Below are 20410 nucleotides of genomic sequence, written 5' to 3' on the forward strand. Positions count from 1 at the left end.
CTAGCTCCAGCATTGGTTTTAAAGTAGATTGGATTGGAGATTGGAGCCTAAGTTTGTATGCAGCTATCAAACTCTAAAGAAAGTGCACGTTGATAAACTGTACCAAGCACCTCTGTAACTGTCGAGTCTGCCCGTTTTCTCTTGCCTTGAACTGCCTACCTCATACAAATTTAGAGCTGTATTTAAAGTATTAGAGTGCATTTTGTGCTATTAAATGTATGTTTGATAAATTGTACCAAGCAACTCTGTAACTGTCTAGTCTGCCTGTTTTCTCTTGCCTTGAACTGCCTACCTCATACAAGCGCGTAGCCAGGATTTTATTTTAGGGGGGGGGCGATAGTGAGCACGCAAAGCGTGCAAATCTTTTACAAAGCGCGCATAGCGCGCTCCCTGGGGGGGGGGGGGATGCAGGGAGGAGGGAGTTTCCTCCCCTCCTCCCGCGCAAAAGCTTTGACGTTTCATTAGATTACTAGAGAAAGAAGGTGATTAGTTGTACCATTCTTGACTCTTAATCTTTGTCTAAATTCAGTTTCTATTGACGTTTCATTAAATTATTAGAAGACGATTCGTTGTACCGTTCTCTACTCTTATCCTTGTTTGAATCAAGTTCCCCTTCCTCCGCGCATAGCGCGGAAGCTCTGACGTTTCATTAAAATATTAAAGAAAGAAGACTGTAATGAATGTTCATTTGAATTTAGTTTAAACAGATTCAAAGACTTGAAACAAGACTAGGTATGACATTGTAAGTGTCCTTCAAGTACACTACACAGTACTACAGATAAGTGCTGTGTGTGTTTCTGTGCATTATACCCTTTGCCTGATATAGCAGTGCACTTGTACATAGACTAGATAGACATGCTAGATGGTGGTAGCTGGAAACTTAGTAGCTGGTTGTTTGTGAAGAATCTTCTCTAATTTATTGCATCCTTGGGTGTTTTAATGCCAAAGAAGCAGAATAAAGAGGCAAAGGGGTTAGTTATTCCTTTGAATGTATTATTTTGTGATATTAAGATAAGAAAGATTGTTTATTTGATGTTTAAATAGTGATGAGTTTCTATTAAGTCAGTCTCGACTAACCATCACCTGTTAACCCACCTGTTCGTGAGACTTCACCAATTGACCCTTTGAGTCTCTTTGCAGAACAGTTGAGAGCCTCAAGATTGCCTCTACCTGAACCGACCATATTTGATGGCGATCCCCTCTTGTATCCAGGTTGGAAACACGCCTTCAACGTTTTAATTGATCGCAGTGGCATCACGCCTATATGGACAGGTTCTTCTACCTTGAAAAGTACCTGAAGGGTCAACCCCTAGAGCTAGTAAAAGGATATGCTCTGTTCGACAACGAAACAGCATATCATGATGCCAAAAAGGCTTTGGAAGAACGGTACTCTTAATCATTATCTGAATTCAGTTTCCCCCCGCCCCTCCCACGCGAAGCCCTGAAGCCTTGACGTTTCATTAAATTATTAGAGAAAGAAGACAATTTGTTGTACCGTTCTAGACTCTTAATCCTTTTTCTTCCTACGTCCTCTTCCTTTCTTCTTTCTCTCTCTCTCTTTTTTTTTTTTTTTGGCCGGCGTTTTTTTTTTTTTTTTTTTTGGGGGGGGGGGGGGGGGGGCGACTGCCTATGGCTATGCGCCTGACCTCATACAAATTTAGAGCTGTATTCAAAGGTTTAGAGTGCATTTTGTGCTATTAAATGTATGTTTGATAAATTGTACCAAGCAACTCTGTAACTGTCGAGTCTGCCTGTTTTCTCTTGCGTTGAACTGCCTACCTCATACTGTATTTAAAGTATTAGAATGCATTTTGTGCTATTAAATTTATGTTTGTTTTAACTGGCTATACTACAAAAAGTGTCAATATTGGATGAAGTTTGCAAGAAAGTGGACGATATATATGAAAAAGTTACTAGCATTGAGAAGGAGCTAAAGGATTTAGACACAAGATTAATAGATCTAGAAAATGGTGTAGAATTTCTTGAAAATGAGGTGACGGAAATAAAGGAAAATGTGGGTGAGATTCATGTGAGAAAAGCAGACTAAGAATATGCAAATCATAATGAAAACTAGCTCGCATCTGCTCGCCCGGAAATGTGTGTTTTTTTAGCATATTTTTTCCCACTAAAACACATGCATCTTTAAAACGTGTAATCACCGCTAAAAGGTGTGAACAGATTCTCAAATTCATTACCAGTATACTAGCTTCATGATCATGTATATTTTACTAAGTAAAGTCACAAAACCAGTGATCATTTTTCTTTCAAACTTGGGTATTCGATGGTAAGTGTCTATGGAGAGAACTCAATTTGCATGAGAATGTGCATGCATAGAATTTAGGTTTTTGTTGTCAAAATGAGCTCGGATATTAAAAACCCATGGCGTTTTAATTTACATAGGCTATTATACATCGGTTCCACTTACCAACTGAACTGAAATAATCTGTTTAATGGTCCCTTTTAGGAAATTATGGGTCAAAATCGACATCCATGTTGAAAATCTTGCAGCCGTATTTTAAACTCTCGCTGCGCATTGACGTTGTCTAAATCTCATCCCTTCTAGTCTCCGCACAAGGCAAAATGATTACAAAGGAAAAACTGTGCACGTCATTACAAACTCGTAGTTCGTCAATTTAAATAAAATCGAATTCAAGATTTATTTTGTTTTGTCACCAATTTGAGTCAACAACAATGATAAACTTCCTACACAGGTGTGATGATTTTGTTCATGATTGTTTTCATTATTTTTGTTTTTAAGGTGACTTGTATGGCAGACCAGCCAAAAAGGTGCCAATATAGAGTTGACTACAAGGCATTGGCAGAGGGACCAGCATTCCACCAAGAGCGGCGAACAGCCACAACTGGTCAACCAGCAAGCTGTACCCTCTGGACATTTTGGATTTCAAAACTGAACTTGACACCGTGTATGGCTTAGTTCACTACATTGGCTGGGACAAGCGTTACGATGAATGGTGGCCAGTGAATGAAATCGTTGATATTCCCAAGGAATTCTTAGAAACAACAGAAGAAGCCACATCCTTCTTTTATTTGCAACTGGCCACAAGAATCAAGGAGGCGCTTCCAATACAGCGGAAAACAGACAGCTCTGTTGAGGTGCGTCTTCCAATGCCAAGGGATGCCTTCGAGCCATTGAAGTTGTATGGACAATCTTTTTTCAATTGTTTTTTTATAATAATCCGGTATTTGATCTACATGTATATTACACATTCATTTATAAATTATGTTGACCTTATCTTTATATTTTGTTTTATGATGCCAAGGTGGAGAGCCTCTAGACAGAATTGTTAAATTCTTTTAGGTGATCCTCAGGTATTGGCTGTGCTAATGAAAATCATTAGTGACCGGGCCAAACTAGGTGATGAGAGTGGTGGAGTTGGTAGAGCATACCTGAGAGGGGGCAGCATTATAGTGTCCCCAAGGCAGTCGGTCATTATTGAGGGACAGAGCAGCACTGAAACAGGGGTCACCTTTGATGCGGTGCTGTAGCCAGAACAAGATGGAGCTATTCCACGTGGAGTGACTGTGCCTCCATCTTTTGTCCAAGTGCACGACGGGAAATTGTAGAGTTCCTTGGATTCATTCGAAGAGTACTATAGATGGCCTCCTAATTTTTGGAACGGGCACCTCTCTGTGCTTTGCTCATACAGATACTGAGACCCGTTCCCCACTCGGCTTGTTTGTTCTTCACCTCTACATCTTTTTGGCGACGAGGATTAGATCAGGTAAATGTAATTAAAAGTTCCATATAAATTCACTTGAGCATCCTTCCCTATGATAAAACCTCGAAGATGGTATCAGGTAAATGTATTTAAAAGTTCCATATAAAGTCCTGGAGCATCCTCTGTGTGAATTGATGATATATATCTAAACAAATCTCCTGAAACAATAGTTCAACTGTCTCTTGGTTTCTAGGTTAAACTTGCACTTTACAAGATGTCAACATCTAGACCTTGTCGCCAACTCTCACATCCTGTCCCATTGCTACTATCCTGTCATCATCAGCTTGCCAGACACCCATCTACTTCAGTCGATCATTCACCTCGAACAAGCTGGTCATCGCTCTGCTGAGGAGACATACCGAGTCCATTGTGCTTTGCACGAGGAAGGGATGGAATGGGTCTCTGAGTAGCACTCCCTAGATGTCTTTTGTTTGGTTAATGAACTCCCGATGAACATGAGGCGTGAAGGCTAGACTATCAAGAACATATACCAACCATTGTGTGAGGGCAACTTGCATAAGGATGCTCGATAAGGCCGGTTTTGCTAACAGTATTTGCCAAGTGTCTGGTCACAACAACGAATGAATTTGACATCCTACACAGGGCGTGTATGCAATGACAAGAAAATGGCGATGTCTGATACCATATCTCGACTCTTGTTGGACAACAGGTGGTGGTTCGGTCAACGCCAGCTGGGACTGTGAATATGCCACCAGAGATGAACCAAAATCAGGCTCTAGTTCCACCAGCAAATGTTGTTGAGAGTGAAGAGTTTGATATAAACTTTGATTTGGGAGTTACAAGTTCTCAGCTGTCTATTCAAGAGGTTTGTTGTCAATCAGAAGTTTTTGAGGAAGTAGCCATTGCTGGAAATGCAAACAACAATTCTTCTGGATCTACGGTCAGAAATACTACAAGCAGTACCAGCACTACAACTCGACAGACACCATTTGTGCTAAATAACTGCTTGGTGACAATTAATCACTTTAACAATAACTAAAAGTATGATAAAACTTGTATAAAGTGTACATACATGTACGTTAGATATTGAAGAAACTTTTGGATTTTGTGAATTGAAGATGCATTGAATGTTTCAATTCCAAGACAGCGTTCGGTGTTTACAGTTTTAAAAGTTAAAACTTTCTGTACTAACTTTGTGACAATTGTGGAAGTCGTCTACCAGTGATTCTGAAATTATTTTGGAAATTGGGAGTTCGTCATGGATTCTGTTGAATAATGAAGCCCTACCACTACCCAGGTAAGTTTAATAACTTCCTTTAATATCAAGTTTTTAAAAAATGGGTATGTACATGTACATGTATGGGCTGCTCTTAAAATTGTGAATAACATTTCATTGTTCGCTCTAGATATGTGTTGTGGATAATAATAATAATATTTACTGGCTCCTACTTTCGGGAGATACGACATATATTTCCCTCACAAGACCCATATTGCCGTCATCTTCGACTCATCAGGATGTTAATTCCCAAAGAGTTGAGGGTCATGGTAGTACAAGAGATGTTGGCTACAATGGGGTGTTGGGCGGAACACATAGTGATGAGGAACATACAATGCCACAAAATCCAAATGCTTGTACTAAGAACGTAAATTCTTTAGATCATAATATATTTGAAAGAATGGTTATGGCAATGCACCTGGACAAACCAGTTTCTCAGGTAATCCCATTGAGTATTGGAGTTTTTGTAATAATTTTGAAGTTAACATAGAGCATAAAGTACATGATAATAGGCTGTGGTTAACTTATCTCATTCAATTCTGTACAGAAAAGGCAAAGGAAGCGATAGAAAATTGCATTTTGTTACACCCAGATACAGGTTACACCAGAGCACGCAGCATTCTACAAGACCAGTTTGGACGCAACTACATCGTTGCCAAGGCACATGCAGATAGGGTGGTGAGCTGAGCCTATCCCGATTGTCTGTGTTACAGGGACACGTCTTCTGGAAAGCTTATCCGGGTCAACGAGTAAGACTTGAAGTTTTATACCTCTAGGTCATCAGGATCCACTTGCCTGTTATTTTTATTAGATTGTTTAGATTTCTTTTCTTGAGTCCAAGTTAGACAAGATCTCATCTATTCAGTGTCTTATTTGTTAGGGGGGGGGGCTGCTAACAGCCCTAGCATGTTGTTAATCCTCAAAGCCTTGCAGAAACAAGGTCAGCTAGTAACTGCACTTTTAACCCAGCAGGACGAACAGAATTGGACAATAAATAGGCTACTGGACCAACAAAGTCGCCCAGGACCACTGAGCCACCTGTGCTGGTCTCCAAGTTGTTTTCTGTGTGGAGCAACCGACCACTTTAAGAGGAACTGGCCCCAACTGCAACACCATTTAAAGAGAGTGTTACTACGTCAGCAGGCTTGGAAGGGAAGGCATAAAATCCAAGACATATGGCAAGGAAGGCCATACCGCATTAGCAAAGGAATGAACCCAACAGGGCATGTGTATGAAATTGAACCGGTTGATGGTTATAGGAAATTCAAAACGGTAAACCGAGCCGAGTTATTAATAGTTCCAGAATCAATTCCGTAGGAGCATATTGAAAACGTGCCACCTAGTTCCGAGACTGGAACTCATACTTCAAGGTCCAAGCAAGATGAATTTCAAGATGATATACCTAATGCACAATGGGAGGCACGTGACATTGCCTAGGCACTAAACCAGCTAGAGATAGAGAGTGTGCCATTAGCCTAGGCACTAAACCAGCTAGATGTTGTAAAATGGCATTTGTTATGCCAATTCTCTCATTGTGTATTCGTGAACGCGTAGATACATGTGTGACCAGGCGCAGGTTATTTTACCCGACTGCAGGTATTTCATATACATACACATATATGTATGCATCTTGGATGCTCTTACGTATCCGTTTATCGTCCTTTTACGGGCGCACGACTCAAGGCAATGATCCGATATCCTAAGCACTGGTTCATTCGAGATCTTGACAGCTGAAGAGAAAGGGAAACCAACTCCAAGCCTAAAGTGCCGAAGCCCTGCTCTCAAAGTCACCCTCCGATTGAGAGAGCTTTTACCGTCTAGCTGACATCGTTCATCTAGCTTTATAGCTGAGCATCGTTCATCTAGCATTATAGCTGAGCATCGTTCATATAGCATAGAGTCTATAGCTGAGCATCTAGTCTGTATCGAGTACTCCTAATATAAGGTGAGTTTGTAATAAGGTTAGTATACCGTTAGTGCCCGTGTTTCCTTTCTGTCATTTCATCGCATTTCACCGCCCCGTAAGTAAAATTAACGGTGGTTTATCTCCGCCATCATTCATCATCTTTCACTAACCACTGATTTTACTTCATAGAGGTAGAGAGTGTGCCATCAGCCCCGCACACATTGCCAGATAATGATGAAACCAATGATGGGAGGAGCACATATTGGAAAGCGAAAATGAAGAGCCACAGATGGAATACGAGGAAATAGGGACTCCTGGACCTCGGAGGTCAACTCGATCCACTGCGGGAAGGAATACTAATCCATATAATTTTCCAAAATCTGTGTTGAGTGAAGGGATGGATATTTCCTCACAGGGTTTCCACCTGTTGAAGGTATTTTGGTACCTAGTAATATTTCACTAACGTCAAAGTTACCTGAATTAATATATGTTTCTGTAGGAATAACAGGATAAATATATGTATACATATCCAGGTAAATTTGTTGCTGAAACAGCAACTATTTAACATGGGAGAATGTTACAGGTCGAAATGTTTCTTAATTCTATTTGTTGAGGAGGTCCCTGAATAAAGGGATCTATGTCTCTGAATATGGAGATCCCTGTAGTGCACTTCTGAGGGGATCCCTAAAAGGGGAAGTTCACTTTGACCTTGAGTCAGAGAGGGTATAGGGTAATATAGAGAGAAAGGATTCTTTGCCACATCACAGGGGAAGTGCACTTTGACTTTGAGTCAGAGAGGGTATAGGGTAGAGAGTAGGGATTTTTTGCCTATCCTTTCCACATCACAGGTTGAGAGGGACGAGCATAGACCATGCATCCACTCATGACTTAGGCGGTTTGATTTGACAGAGAAGCTAACTCTGAGTAGAACTGTATTTCTGCAGCATCTATGGGTTGATCCATCCTCAAAATAAATACCACATAAAACTCTGAATGACTTCGTTGTGTGTCCTTTGTGCCTGCTGTTACACTTTTAATTACAATGATTCGGGATTGTTTATTTCCATATTACATAAAGAAATGTTAATGTTTTGTAAAATGTAATATGCTTCTTAATTTTGCATGAAATATGAATAAAAGCAACCAATCAACCAATCAAGTTTTCTGAATTGTTGATTATGTCAAAGTTTTGGAACCATCAAAATTGTAACAAAATTTCAAAATGGCAGCACTAAAGAAAACAAATAGCACTTCTGTTTAATGCCGTTGATAGACAAGATTACTGTCTTATAACTTCTCTGAAACAGTGACATGCAAGTATGTAAACTACTAACTGTACAATAGATCATTGAAAGTGTAGTGCATTAAGATTTTTCCTGCAATTTTGGCTGAAGTTGGTGTTGTGTTAAATACATGTCCTGTTGTTTCAACAAAAAATTGTCTACATTTTGTACATTGTGTCATTTCCTTTAATACCAAATAAACATCTTTTTTTTTTTTTGTTCACTTGTGAAAATGTTATCATTTGCCTTATGATACAGTGGACTATTTGGGAGGAAAGAGAAGGGTGACATTAAGGCGTCTTAACTTTGAAATGGGCATCATTCCACCTTTTTACCCTCATAGTATAAGAACAATTTGATAGCCCTTATCCTTCAAATGCGTACTCAGAAAACAATGAAGCAGTAACAGAGGGTTTTCCATTCCAATATGTTAAAGGGATTGGGTATCTTTGTCTCAGATTCTGAAACAAAATCCTGGATTTAGCTCATAAGGCCTTTTGTAAGAGTTTGAATGGATCTAAAATGATTCAACTAATTTAGATTTTTGTTAAAGAATGTTTTTAAAAATACAATGTTAATACCTGGTTGTTCAAGAACAACTCAAACTTATTCTGAATGTAACAGACCGGCTTACATGCACATTAATAAACCATACAAAAATAGAATAACCAATGGATACACTGTATGTTGATGATGATAAGTATAACCTCAAAATCCAGCATGAGGCTTAGGCTTATGATCCGTCGTAATACTTGCTCCTCCTCGTGTCGCATCATTAGCCTGGAGGAGAGTAAGTCATCTGGTTGCTAGGTAACACTCCAGGATGCCTCTCCGTCATGACTTATCATGGGATGGCTCATTTTTACGAGGCAACCAGCTCTTGTCTAGAAGGGGGTAAGAATATAAGGGGAAGGGGGACGGGAGAGGAGGGAACATGAGTAATATGATTACATTGATTAAAATTAGATTAAATATTCAATTTTACCACTATGATATTATTTACAAAATATTATTAAAAAATAACGAGTTGTTCATGGTCACATGATAAATCTTTTGATTTGATCTTTTGATGCAATATCTTTCAATGACAAAAAAAGAGAAACAAATACAAATCGATCAAAACCTTTAGAATAAATTCAAGCAGAACATGATACAGTTGGCTTGTATGTAGACTTATTTATTGAAGACAAGCCTATAAATAAGTCTATTTCAAACTTGATCTGCTGATTGAAATTGAAGATTATGATATATTTACTATTAACTCTGCAGTAAAGGGCAATCCAATCTTTGTAGTGAGCAGAAAAATTTAGAGAAATAGAATGGTGAAAGTTTGAAATAAATTGTTCCAATAATAAAGGAGTTGTGAATATTTGAAACACAAGATCACAAAAAATATATGCGAATCTAAAAAAGGGCATTTTGGTCACGGTTTGGGACATAGTCATCGTGGACATCATTTATTTCTGTTTTTATTAGAGTAGCTGTCGGTTAGTTAAGGTTGGATTTTTCATTAATGGTATCATTATGTACATAACAAAATAAAAATATGAGTACAAATTGATGGCACCTAAATAAATGGGACTGAATACTAAACATTTAATTAAACCATTGAGCCATTTACCTGCTTCATATGACGGAAGTACCACACCTGTGTTACAAATATGTGTTTTGGAACCGAGAGACAAATTGCTTGAGTGACCACCACAAAGACCACATTTTTTGTTATCCTTGAAAATGTTTTTTCATTGAAACATGTACTAAAGGAACATGCGGCAAAGACCACTTTTCTAGTCTCCCACTGGTGGTCTTTAAAGACAGGTTTGACTGTACTTACACTGAGGAAGCTCTGGATGTGCTTTGAGATACTCTTTGCTGTGATGTACCACTGCACCGTGGTTCATCTGGAACTGACACATTGCTCTCAACGGCTTGGCAAGGATCTAAACAGTCAAGAGAAAAAGATAATAAAGATTGGTAACATTTGACAGATAAATACACCCAGTATGGCTCAAAGGCAAGGATTGTTTGGCTCTTTTAAAGGCCATCTGTACTAGTTTGGCAAGGGGGATAAGACCATCCAGCCAGGTCGCTGACAGGTGGCTATCTCATCAACTCAGCTCTCAATTAACATAAGAAAAAGAGGATCATGGGGGAATGACAGGCACCGATTAGGCATTGTTTTCTATATAGAGGAAGCAAGTAGCTACAAGTAGTACAGTGGGGCTTTAAAGAAACCAAACCTTCATAAAAAAAGTTATCTTTATTGTTTTGAATAGGCCATTTTCGTAATGTAACCAAATTTAATGCATACGTCTTTGTAAAGTGCCTCAATACAAATTATTTTATTCACCTGATGAGAATAATAGTATTTCAATAGACAGAATCCGAACTGCATACATTAGTTGTTGCCAGGTTGGACAAACATTATGGCTTGACCTACCTAGCAACACTTAATATATGCAGTTGCATTCCGACTATTGAAATACTATTAATCCTATCAGGTGAATGAAATAATTTGTATTGAGGCACTTCACAAAGACTTATGCATTACATTTGGTTACATTACGAAAATGGCCTATTGATTGGAATAAATTCAGTGAAAATTTGAACAAAATCAGGCAAGAAAAATCAAGGTTAAAGCTTTTTGCAATAGCTTGTCAACAGAGGGTGTAATTTGATGACATCATCTGGGGACAACTCTGTTCAAATTTTCACTAATTTTATTCACATCTTTTAAACTTTATAATAAGAGTAACCCGGCGTTGTGGCGTGCACCTGTATTTCAGCTAACAATGGAAGTTACAAACTGATTCAGCCGAGGACGCAGGTTCGAAAATGAGTCACGTCTTTCAGATGGTGACATTAAAGGTCGGTCCACAGACAAAATAATCATATCTGATTGATACACGTCTGTAAAAACCCAATTACACACATACACATGAAGGATTGGTCCTTTTTTTAATCCTTTGGCAAGGATCTAATAAAACAAGTGAAAAGATTCACAACAGATAGACAGATGATGCATCATCCTCAGAGGTTTAACCAATCGATATCTTAGCACAACGAGCGATAGGAACAAAATGACAGGGAGAGAGACTCTTGGGGAGTTTGCAATGATCTAAGGAGCAATTTAAAAAGGTCCAAGATATGATTCGTAAATCGTAATATCATGCAATTATAATCATAGGGAAGGGAGATAGCCCAAGTATTTTGGTCATAATGATTTCCTGTATGAGCGCTCATCCGGAACAGATTCAATAAGCCAGTTCACGGTTGCAGTCTGAGCATGAGCAGATAAAGGTCATTGCAGACCAAATTGTGAAATACACGGAGACAAAATACTGGATACGTGCTGATCAAAGTTATGTAATCATTATTCATGTATACACAAGCAGTGCACGCCATGATACACAGGTGGAAGCATTCTTTGAAAAGGGGAAACAAATTAAAGCTATTTATGTAGCACCTCCATCGCTGTAGGAGTGATTATTTCAAAATCTACAAAGTGGGACCTCTTCATATTTTGAAGATCTGTGGATATTTGGGATCATTTGGGGTCATTTGGGGTCATTTGGGATATGTGCTAACCGTGAACTGGTCTATGGAGTCAGCAGTGCACAAGCTACCCAGGTACTATAAAAGCACAGCTCCTGACTGATTCAACAACACAGCATGGGAGGTCATTCTTGAAATTCATGGTGTTATTAAGCAGCTTGAAAGCATAAGGAGCATAACAAGCATCACATTTCAGAACACCGAATCATCATTAAATATTCCTGGGGGGTGTTTCACAAAGATCTTAAGTTGGACTTAACAATTATTGAAAGCCGTTTAGCATCTTTGAAAATATTTCGTAAAAGTTTATTTTAAAAGGCATAAAATGTTGATTCAAATCATTCATATTTCCTATTATCAAGGAGATTTCATGTTCTTGATGTGGAATTTATGAAAAGTCTAAAATTCTTGAGTTTTTGCTTTTGAATATATCTTTTTTAAAGGCAAAAAATTGGCATTCCATAATTTTAAGTCAAACTTAGAGTTATGTTCTACTTAGGATCTTTGTGAAACACCCCCAAGTAATGATAACAGTTTGTGGTTCCACAGTACACCCATGACTAACTTTTACAAGTGAAATTTTTTTTTGCAAAACCACTCAGGCATTTTACACTTTGAGCAAGAAAATAAAGATTACTTCTCTGATTTCCGGGTTTCTCTCTAGCACAGACAGCGCTATAGCAGCTGACTCCACTGTACACACTGTTGAATCGAGAGGCTGCGTCCGGATGGTATATTCACTGGATCCAGAATTTGTAAATTGCACCTGGAATAATGATGGAGAAAACATTCAGATTTCCTACAATGGCTGCATATGTAAGTGAGAAATTATAAAATGAAGATTCTTTCCTGTAAATCAATTTACTATTGTTAGTTATGTGCCAAAAATTTTACCTGTGTGTAATTGACAGTCTGCCCCTCCACCTGGCACTGTGACTGGCAAAGTCTTCCAGCTCAGTCATACACAGTGTGTTGACTCATCACTTGGAAACTAGAACAACACTGCCTGTATGTCTGGATTTCTGTTTGGACTTGGAGGAAAATTTGTCTGTCATCTTTAATTTTAAAAGCGACATTGTTACCATTATTTGTGACAAGTTTACAAGCACAAATCGGCGCCTTCAACTGCACCTCAAATGAAAATAAAGGTCCTTCCCCGCATGGGCTTTTGAACACGGACCTGGCTTGCTGCCTACAGAGTCGGCAAAAAAAAATATGGGTGCGTCTTATACACAGGTGCGTTTTATGTTTTTGACCGGAATTGAAAAGATTTTTACAACATCAGCATTTACAAAATGCAAAAAAAAATATCCTTTACTTCAGCCAAATTAACTTTAATACCAGTAGGCCATTTTCATAATTCAAGCAAATTTAATGCTTACGTCTTTGTGAAGTGCCTTGATGCAAAGTATTTCATTCACCTGTTACAAATAATCTCAATAACCAGAATGCGAGTTGCATTCTTGTTGCTAGGTAAGACAATCAAAATGGTTTGCCCTACCTCACAATAGGTAATATTATGCAATTTACATACCGACCATTGAAATACAATTATTTGTAACAGACGAATGAAATAATCAGTATCAAGGTACTTCACAGAGACGTATGCATTAAATTTGCTTACATTACGAAAATGGCCTTTTATTGAAAATGCAACTCACTTGTTGAGGGATTTGGAACATGGCATTTGCTTTGAAGATACTGGTAGCCTGATGCCAAGTCCCATCCATGACGAGGATGTTGTAACCCTGGCTATGGCCATTGGTGCTGGGTGGCGGAACGGGAAGCTCATTGATGTCTATAGCATCAGGGCCTGGAAACAAGACTATCGTGTTTGGACTGGAGCACAATTTGGCTAATTCGGGATAGCTGGAGTTTTGTGTAGACAAAGACAATGAAAGATATTATAGTCTTATGACTGTAAAATCTACTGAGTGGTACCACAGATAAATTAAATGGTATATGGGCCTAAATGAGGAAGCAATATACAGGATTAAACATGTACATGTATGATTACAAATGTTCTAAATAGATGACAAATAATATTTCCCAACCAAATGATGAAACTAGCAACTCCAACCCAATCCCAACATATTCCACAAATAAAGGAGGTTCAAGACTGAACAAAAAGGTTTAGACCAATTGATACACTTAAAAAGGTGTCAAGCAAGTGAGGTGATCTAATTAATGAAAACAAATCAAATGAGACAATTTGTTTTTCTCAGAATATTTGAAACCACTCATTTGAATCTACTGTTCATTACAAGCAATATAATCACCCTCAAACATTGAGAATTGTTGTGTAGATAAGTCAGAAAGGCAATAGAAGTTTGTACAAAATTATACCTCTTTTCTGAGAATCTTTTGCCTTTTATGACCTGACATTTTCCAGGAGGTAGGCAAGAAGTAAGGATGGGTACTGTCCGTAGCAAGCGCTTCTCTTCATTAGGATGCTGGATGATGTACACACAGGAGTCGATCGGAATCCTCTCCTTGGGGAAGAAGCGGCATAGGCCAACACTCACAGGTCGACTGTAAGAAGAAACAATATACACAGATTGTGAGCAGACATGTAGAAGAATCAATAGGTCTAAAAGAATTGAAAGAATGATACAGAAAACTTTCATTGGTTGGGGTAATAATGACAAGTAGTTTTGCTTCTACCAATCTTAAAATTTGAAATAAGATAATTGAAAGAAGATTAAAGCTTATTAGACCTGTCTCCTAATCTTATACTTCTTGAACAATAGTTTCTCTTGACAAATCAAAAGTTTGCCAGGAGCTTGTCTGACATAGCAACAACTGATGTATGTAAGTGAGCTCCATCCATAAAGATGCCACCATTTATACTAGGTCTTCTTATCGCCTATCGGGTCACTACAGCTACACAAGTCCCGTCCAGTGCTCCACACAGGCACTGGCACCGTAGTTCACATCTTCCAGGTGTTCCATTGTCTGTTCCTGGCTGCATTCACATGCCGTTTGTTCGTCTCCAAAACCCCACCTCTGCATTAGGACTCTGCATCGTTCGTTCCCAGTGTTTAGGTAGTTGAGGCTAAGCCAAAAAGGTATACTAGGTGAATGACATAGTTGATACAAGGGCCAGGGATAGAAACATGAATAAATTGTAGAGGAAAATAAATTCATAATAGTTAATACTCATTTAGCCTTTACCTGTATTTAGCATTTTTGTGACCTTTCCTAAACACCTAAACTTTTAAAGGAAATATATCTTAATTGTTCTTTCTGACAAGTCCTAGAATAAACTAGAAGGGAGTCAAGGCCAGGGATAATAATAAAGCTTGCATAAGATGGTGGGCTGCAGACCTTGAATTTATTTCATTTCTATTTTTTCTTATCAGCGAAACCGTAGTACCTTCGCTTACGGCTAGCTGGATCAGCGGCGCTAGTTCAGAAGCCTATCCAAATTTGACCTGTAACTCCGGCGTGGATATACCCCACTAAGACATATCCAAAATGAAGTAAATATTCATCAAATGTTTATTATGTTTTACATAAAGATCATGAGTTAAAAGTCGTTATGTTTATTAACTGTTTCGTGTCAATTAACTTGTCATTTTTGGAGTACTTCTCAGAAAAACGTTGATATAGAGTAAAGGAGGGGGTAATCAACCATCTCCAGTTTTCATCCGATTGGTAGGATGCATGATAAAATCCCTTTGAAATACATTGCATAATAGCAAATCACATATCCCACACATACCATACCATGCCAGAGTCACTGAAGAACCACATTTGCAATGGAAAATATATCCTAAAATATCACATTTTAGCAATGTAATCGGCAGTCCCGCTATCCGAATCTGAAAAATCGAGTATCTTACGCGTGTCTGTAAGAAATATGAGTACCATAAAATGAGCTTTATTTCAAGTATTTTTCAGATTTAGAGCCCGATTTTGTGCGAGTCGCAAGCTCAAAAGTATCTCATCGCATGTATTAAATCAATGCAGCCGGACACCGCAAGGCACACACGCTATCTCTGTCTAATTCAGATTCCAATTTCCGATCAACGCATTGCTAGTTTTCGACATGGCGAGCACCGGGAAGCTCCGGCGTGGGATACCTGCTCCGCCCGCAAGTGCTATAGATCAGCGCGGAAACGCACGGCGCGTGCATGCATGCTTCCTATTGACTTTGTACATGCGGTCGAAAAACTGGCTCGCTATGTCGATAACTGCCTCCGAAACAGTGAAAATTAAAATGAATATTGTCATGGCAATTCGTGATTTTTTTCTGGGATTCTTTTTTTGTTTGAATAATAATATTTGCTTCATGATTTAAACAATAAATGATAATAAATAGGAAGTAAAGAGTCCCCCAAAAAAGATTTTGTCTTAAGTGGTCGAAAACCCCCTCCTTTACTCTATACACTTTTTCACATGTTTTATGGCAAACCGCTGCACAATACAACAAGTGCATACTGATGGTGGGTTGCAGACGAGCGCGAGCCTGTGTGAAGTTATCTACTGTAATGATCATGAGGATCTGAGCACACAAACATGTAGAAGCATCACTATCCTGGCTGTGTAGTAAAAGCTGTGCTTTTGATTCTCAACATTTTAAACACCACTGTTGACTGTACAAAACTCAACTGATTTCACTAAAAATCGGTACAGAGCGGTCCCTCTGCCCTTTGCAACCTCGTGCATATTCAGCGATTTTGAGCGCTCGATAGCATGAATATTCATATTTTCTGTGCCACTGCCGCGCATGCATACCTTCTCTTTGCCATTTTGAATCGACGCTGCAACATGGAAGAATCGTTGGTGTAGGAGGCAGAATAACCCTTTTTTTCCCATCAAAGACTTCTTCTAATTATAATTTCAAGTGGTCATCCATATGCTCAGAGGAGTCGAGCAACCTATGAAGACAAAATTGTAAGTTAAGTACTCCCTTTGCAAATTTAACGATAATATCGCCTGATCGGCTGTTTTACTAGCCCCCACGAGAGTAAACCCGAACTCCCGAAGCTTCGACGCCTGCGGCGCGGGTGTTGGAGCTTCCCGGAGTTATGGGTACAATTTTGGGTATGCTTTAGACCGAAAGCTTCAGTCTCTATAATCGTCGGTTGTTCCACTGAGACTACGTCTGGCTCCACTAGACCTCCGGTTATAGAGACTGAACGATCGCCTATACCATCCTATGTTGAAGATATCACGGCTAGATTTTAGCCGCTAGGCCCCTCCCACAAACATGACAAACTTGCCACGGCCGTATTGTTATGCCCCCAAAATCCCCCAAAATGTCATTTTTACCTCGTCCATATCCAATTTTAAATTAGGCCTAGGCTATAATACATCGGTTCCACTTACTAACTTGATTGAAATAATCCGTTTAATGGTCCCTTTTAAGGAAATTATGGGTCAAAATCGACATCCATGTTGAAAATCTTGCAAGCCGTGTTAAACTCTCGCTGCCGTCAATCTCATCCCTTCTAGTCTACGCCGAAGGCAAAATGATTATGAAGGAAAAACTGTGATAACGCCATCACGAACGTGTAGATGGCACTCAGTTTTTCCTTCAACAACATGGATGTCGATTTTGACCCATAATTTCCTTAAAAGGGACCATTAAACGGATTATTTCAATCAAGTTAGTAAGTGGAACCGATGTATTATAGCCTAGGCCTAATTTAAAATTGGATATGGACGAGGTAAAAATGACATTTTGGGGGATTTTGGGGGCATAACAATACGGCCGTGGCAAGTTTGTCATGTTTGTGGGAGGGGCCTAGCGGCTAAAATCTAGCCGTGATATCTTCAACATACGATGGTATAGGCGATCAATCAGTCTCTATAACCGGAGGTCTAGTGGAGCCAGACGTAGTCTCAGTGGAACAACCGACGATTATAGTATAGAGACTGAGCTTTCGGTCTAGATCTAGGTTAGACCGAAAGCTTCAGTCTCTATAATCGTCGGTTGTTCCACTGAGACTACGTCTGGCTCCACTAGACCTCCGGTTATAGAGACAGAACGATCGCCTATGCCAGCCTGTGTTGAACTTATTCCGCTAGATTTTAGCCGCTAGGCCCCTCCCACAAACTTGCCACGGCCGTATTGTTATGCCCCCAAAATCCCCCAAAATGTCATTTTACCTCGTTCATTTCCAATTTTAAATTAGGCCTAGGCTATAATACATCGGTTCCACTTACTAACTTTATTGATATAATCCGTTTAATGGTCCCTTTTAAGGAAATTATGGGTCAAAATCGACATCCATGTTGAAAATCTTGCAAGCCGTGTTAAACTCTCGCTGCCGTCAATCTCATCCCTTCTAGTCTACGCCGAAGGCAAAATGATTATGAAGGAAAAACTGCGCCATCTACACGTTCGTAATGGCGTTATCACAGTTTTTCCTTCATAATCATTTTGCCTTCGGCGTAGACTAGAAGGGATGAGATTGACGGCAGCGAGAGTTTAACACGGCTTGCAAGATTTTCAACATGGATGTCGATTTTGACCCATAATTTCCTTAAAAGGGACCATTAAACGGATTATATCAATAAAGTTAGTAAGTGGAACCGAGGTCTAGGCCTAATTTAAAATTGGAAATGAACGAGGTAAAATGACATTTTGGGGGATTTTGGGGGCATAACAATACGGCTGTGGCAAGTTTGTGGGAGGGGCCTAGCGGCTAAAATCTAGCGGAATAAGTTCAACACAGGCTGGCATAGGCAGTCGTTCAGTCTCTATAACCGGAGGTCTAGTGGAGCCAGACGTAGTCTCAGTGGAACAACCGACGATTATAGAGACTGAAGCTTTCGGTCTAGAGTAGAGTCTCCGGTTTGCGGCATCGCCCGGTTTGCGGCCAGGGGTATTTGTTTCAAAAATAAAATGAATATGACTCGATAATAATCATTGAAACGTACCGTGGATTCCACGGTAAGTTCTGCTTTGCCGAAAACGTCCGTAGCAGGTGCTCCTATCGGTACGGAGTATCCCTCAGCGATGTCGGAAATCTACGGCACCAGTCGCCGATGAAAATTCCAGCAGGTGCTAACTTTTAAGTTAACAGATCGAGGCATGACTAAATCAATATTGTAGCTCTATTTGTCCGATATTTGTCCGATTGGAGGTGAAATTTGATGTTTTTGTGGAAGTATGATGGCTGTGGTCTGTCTCCTATCGCAGATATTTTGATTGTGCCACCGCATGGCCAGTTGCATGGGGTGGCCGCAAACCGGCACGTAATTACGTGTTTTTCTGGTTTGCGGCGGGGGGTGTTAATACACACATAACATGCGGGATCGTGTATGATGGTATGTGTGCTGATGTGTGTACCCGCTATGACCCGATAGTTTCTAGTAGTACGTACCCCCGTATGGGATGATCCATTCGAGGAAAAGGTGAAATTGTTTAAAACTTCACAAATTTACCGTAGCAACAGATAAACATGAGAATTTGGGTTACCCGTAGTAATTTGGTACAGGCTTTCATCGTGACGTAGCGCATAAAGCTTTGTGACGTACGCGTGCCGCAAACCGGTACTGCGTGCCCGCAAACCGGGGAACTCGAAGCATTTCGAAACGTGGTCAATGCTGACCACGCTGTGGGTCAGTTAGGTTATTTGTGACTTCTATTTAATAAGTAAGTATATGGACTCTTTATTGAGGGTATTGAAGTATTCTGTGAGTATTCCAATAAAAATAGAATCGGCAGTTCCCGCCGATCGGCCGCAGACCGGAACCACTACTCTAGATCTAGACCTAGGTATGCTTCTGAACTAGGCCTAGCGCCGGATCAGCTATTTAAATCTTTTGTAAATTTTGCACCGTATCAAGGAGTTTAAGGGTTCTTTTGGTATGTTACAGTGGGGTATCTCCACGTCGGAGTTTCGGGTCAAAGTCTGGATATGTCTATGATGCTATCCGAATCCAAATCCATGCTCACCAGGCCAGGTAAGGCCCTCGCTCCGATCCATCGCGCCTTAGCTCCCCATGACTGTGTCGATCGACGACTGCAGTCGTTGCTCAAAGAATGCTAACTTACCCGCAACTTGAACAAGTATCTCTTTTCGCAGGAGGATCAATCGGCACTTCAGCTAATTCTGCAAAAAAAGTCTCCTCATCGTCATCATTCTCTTGAATTGAAAGAATTTGAGTGGATTCGTCCTCCATTTTGTGACAAGTAAAGGGTAAAACGACGTCGGCAAGATCAAGAATCACTCGTGTAAAACTTGTGGTGTGGCCGAAGAGAAAAATAAGAAAAGAAAAAATTCATCTGAAACTGAGCCACACAACAACAAAATTAGACCACAACTAGACATATAATACTTGTTTGGAACAAGTATAGGTGGGCTGGTCAACTAAAATTTGAGACAAAATAGAGCAAAAATAAGCGACATACTGCTTACAAATTCGTAAAAGACAATATCATGTAGATTCATAACGTGAACTAGATTCTCCTTCTATAGGCATAACACGCAAATTATGAAGTTTTTGACATGAGGCCTTTAATCAAAATTTTCACTATGATGACGTCATCAAAATGAAAAATGGTTATTACTGCGCTTGTAGAAAATTGTCTTAGCTACAACATATCGAAATTTTGAAGAAAATTGATCAATATTTACAGAGATACAATCAATTTTACATAAATATGCTGACGTCATAATATGCAAATTCGTATTTTGAGTTCCAAGGCCATTGTGATGATGTCACGATACAC

At 39.5% G+C, this 20410-nt stretch overlaps 1 protein-coding gene across 1 annotated transcript; it reads right to left on the bottom strand.

Moving 5' to 3' along the window:
* Positions 1–7881: 7881 nt before the first annotated feature.
* On the bottom strand, positions 7882–19937 carry LOC588342 (DTW domain-containing protein 2). Its single transcript, XM_788031.5, has 6 exons — positions 19733–19937; positions 14068–14253; positions 13383–13590; positions 12359–12487; positions 10001–10106; positions 7882–9050 (listed from the first exon to the last, which is right to left on the bottom strand). The coding sequence occupies exons 1-6, from the start codon at positions 19858–19860 to the stop codon at positions 9001–9003; spliced, it is 807 nt and encodes a 268-aa protein (XP_793124.4). The 5' UTR covers positions 19861–19937; the 3' UTR covers positions 7882–9000.
* Between the last annotated feature and the right edge of the window lie 473 nt (positions 19938–20410).

Source organism: Strongylocentrotus purpuratus, unplaced genomic scaffold (assembly GCF_000002235.5).
Source record: "Strongylocentrotus purpuratus isolate Spur 01 unplaced genomic scaffold, Spur_5.0 spur5_scaffold_9, whole genome shotgun sequence".
Lineage (NCBI taxonomy): Eukaryota > Metazoa > Echinodermata > Echinoidea > Camarodonta > Strongylocentrotidae > Strongylocentrotus > Strongylocentrotus purpuratus.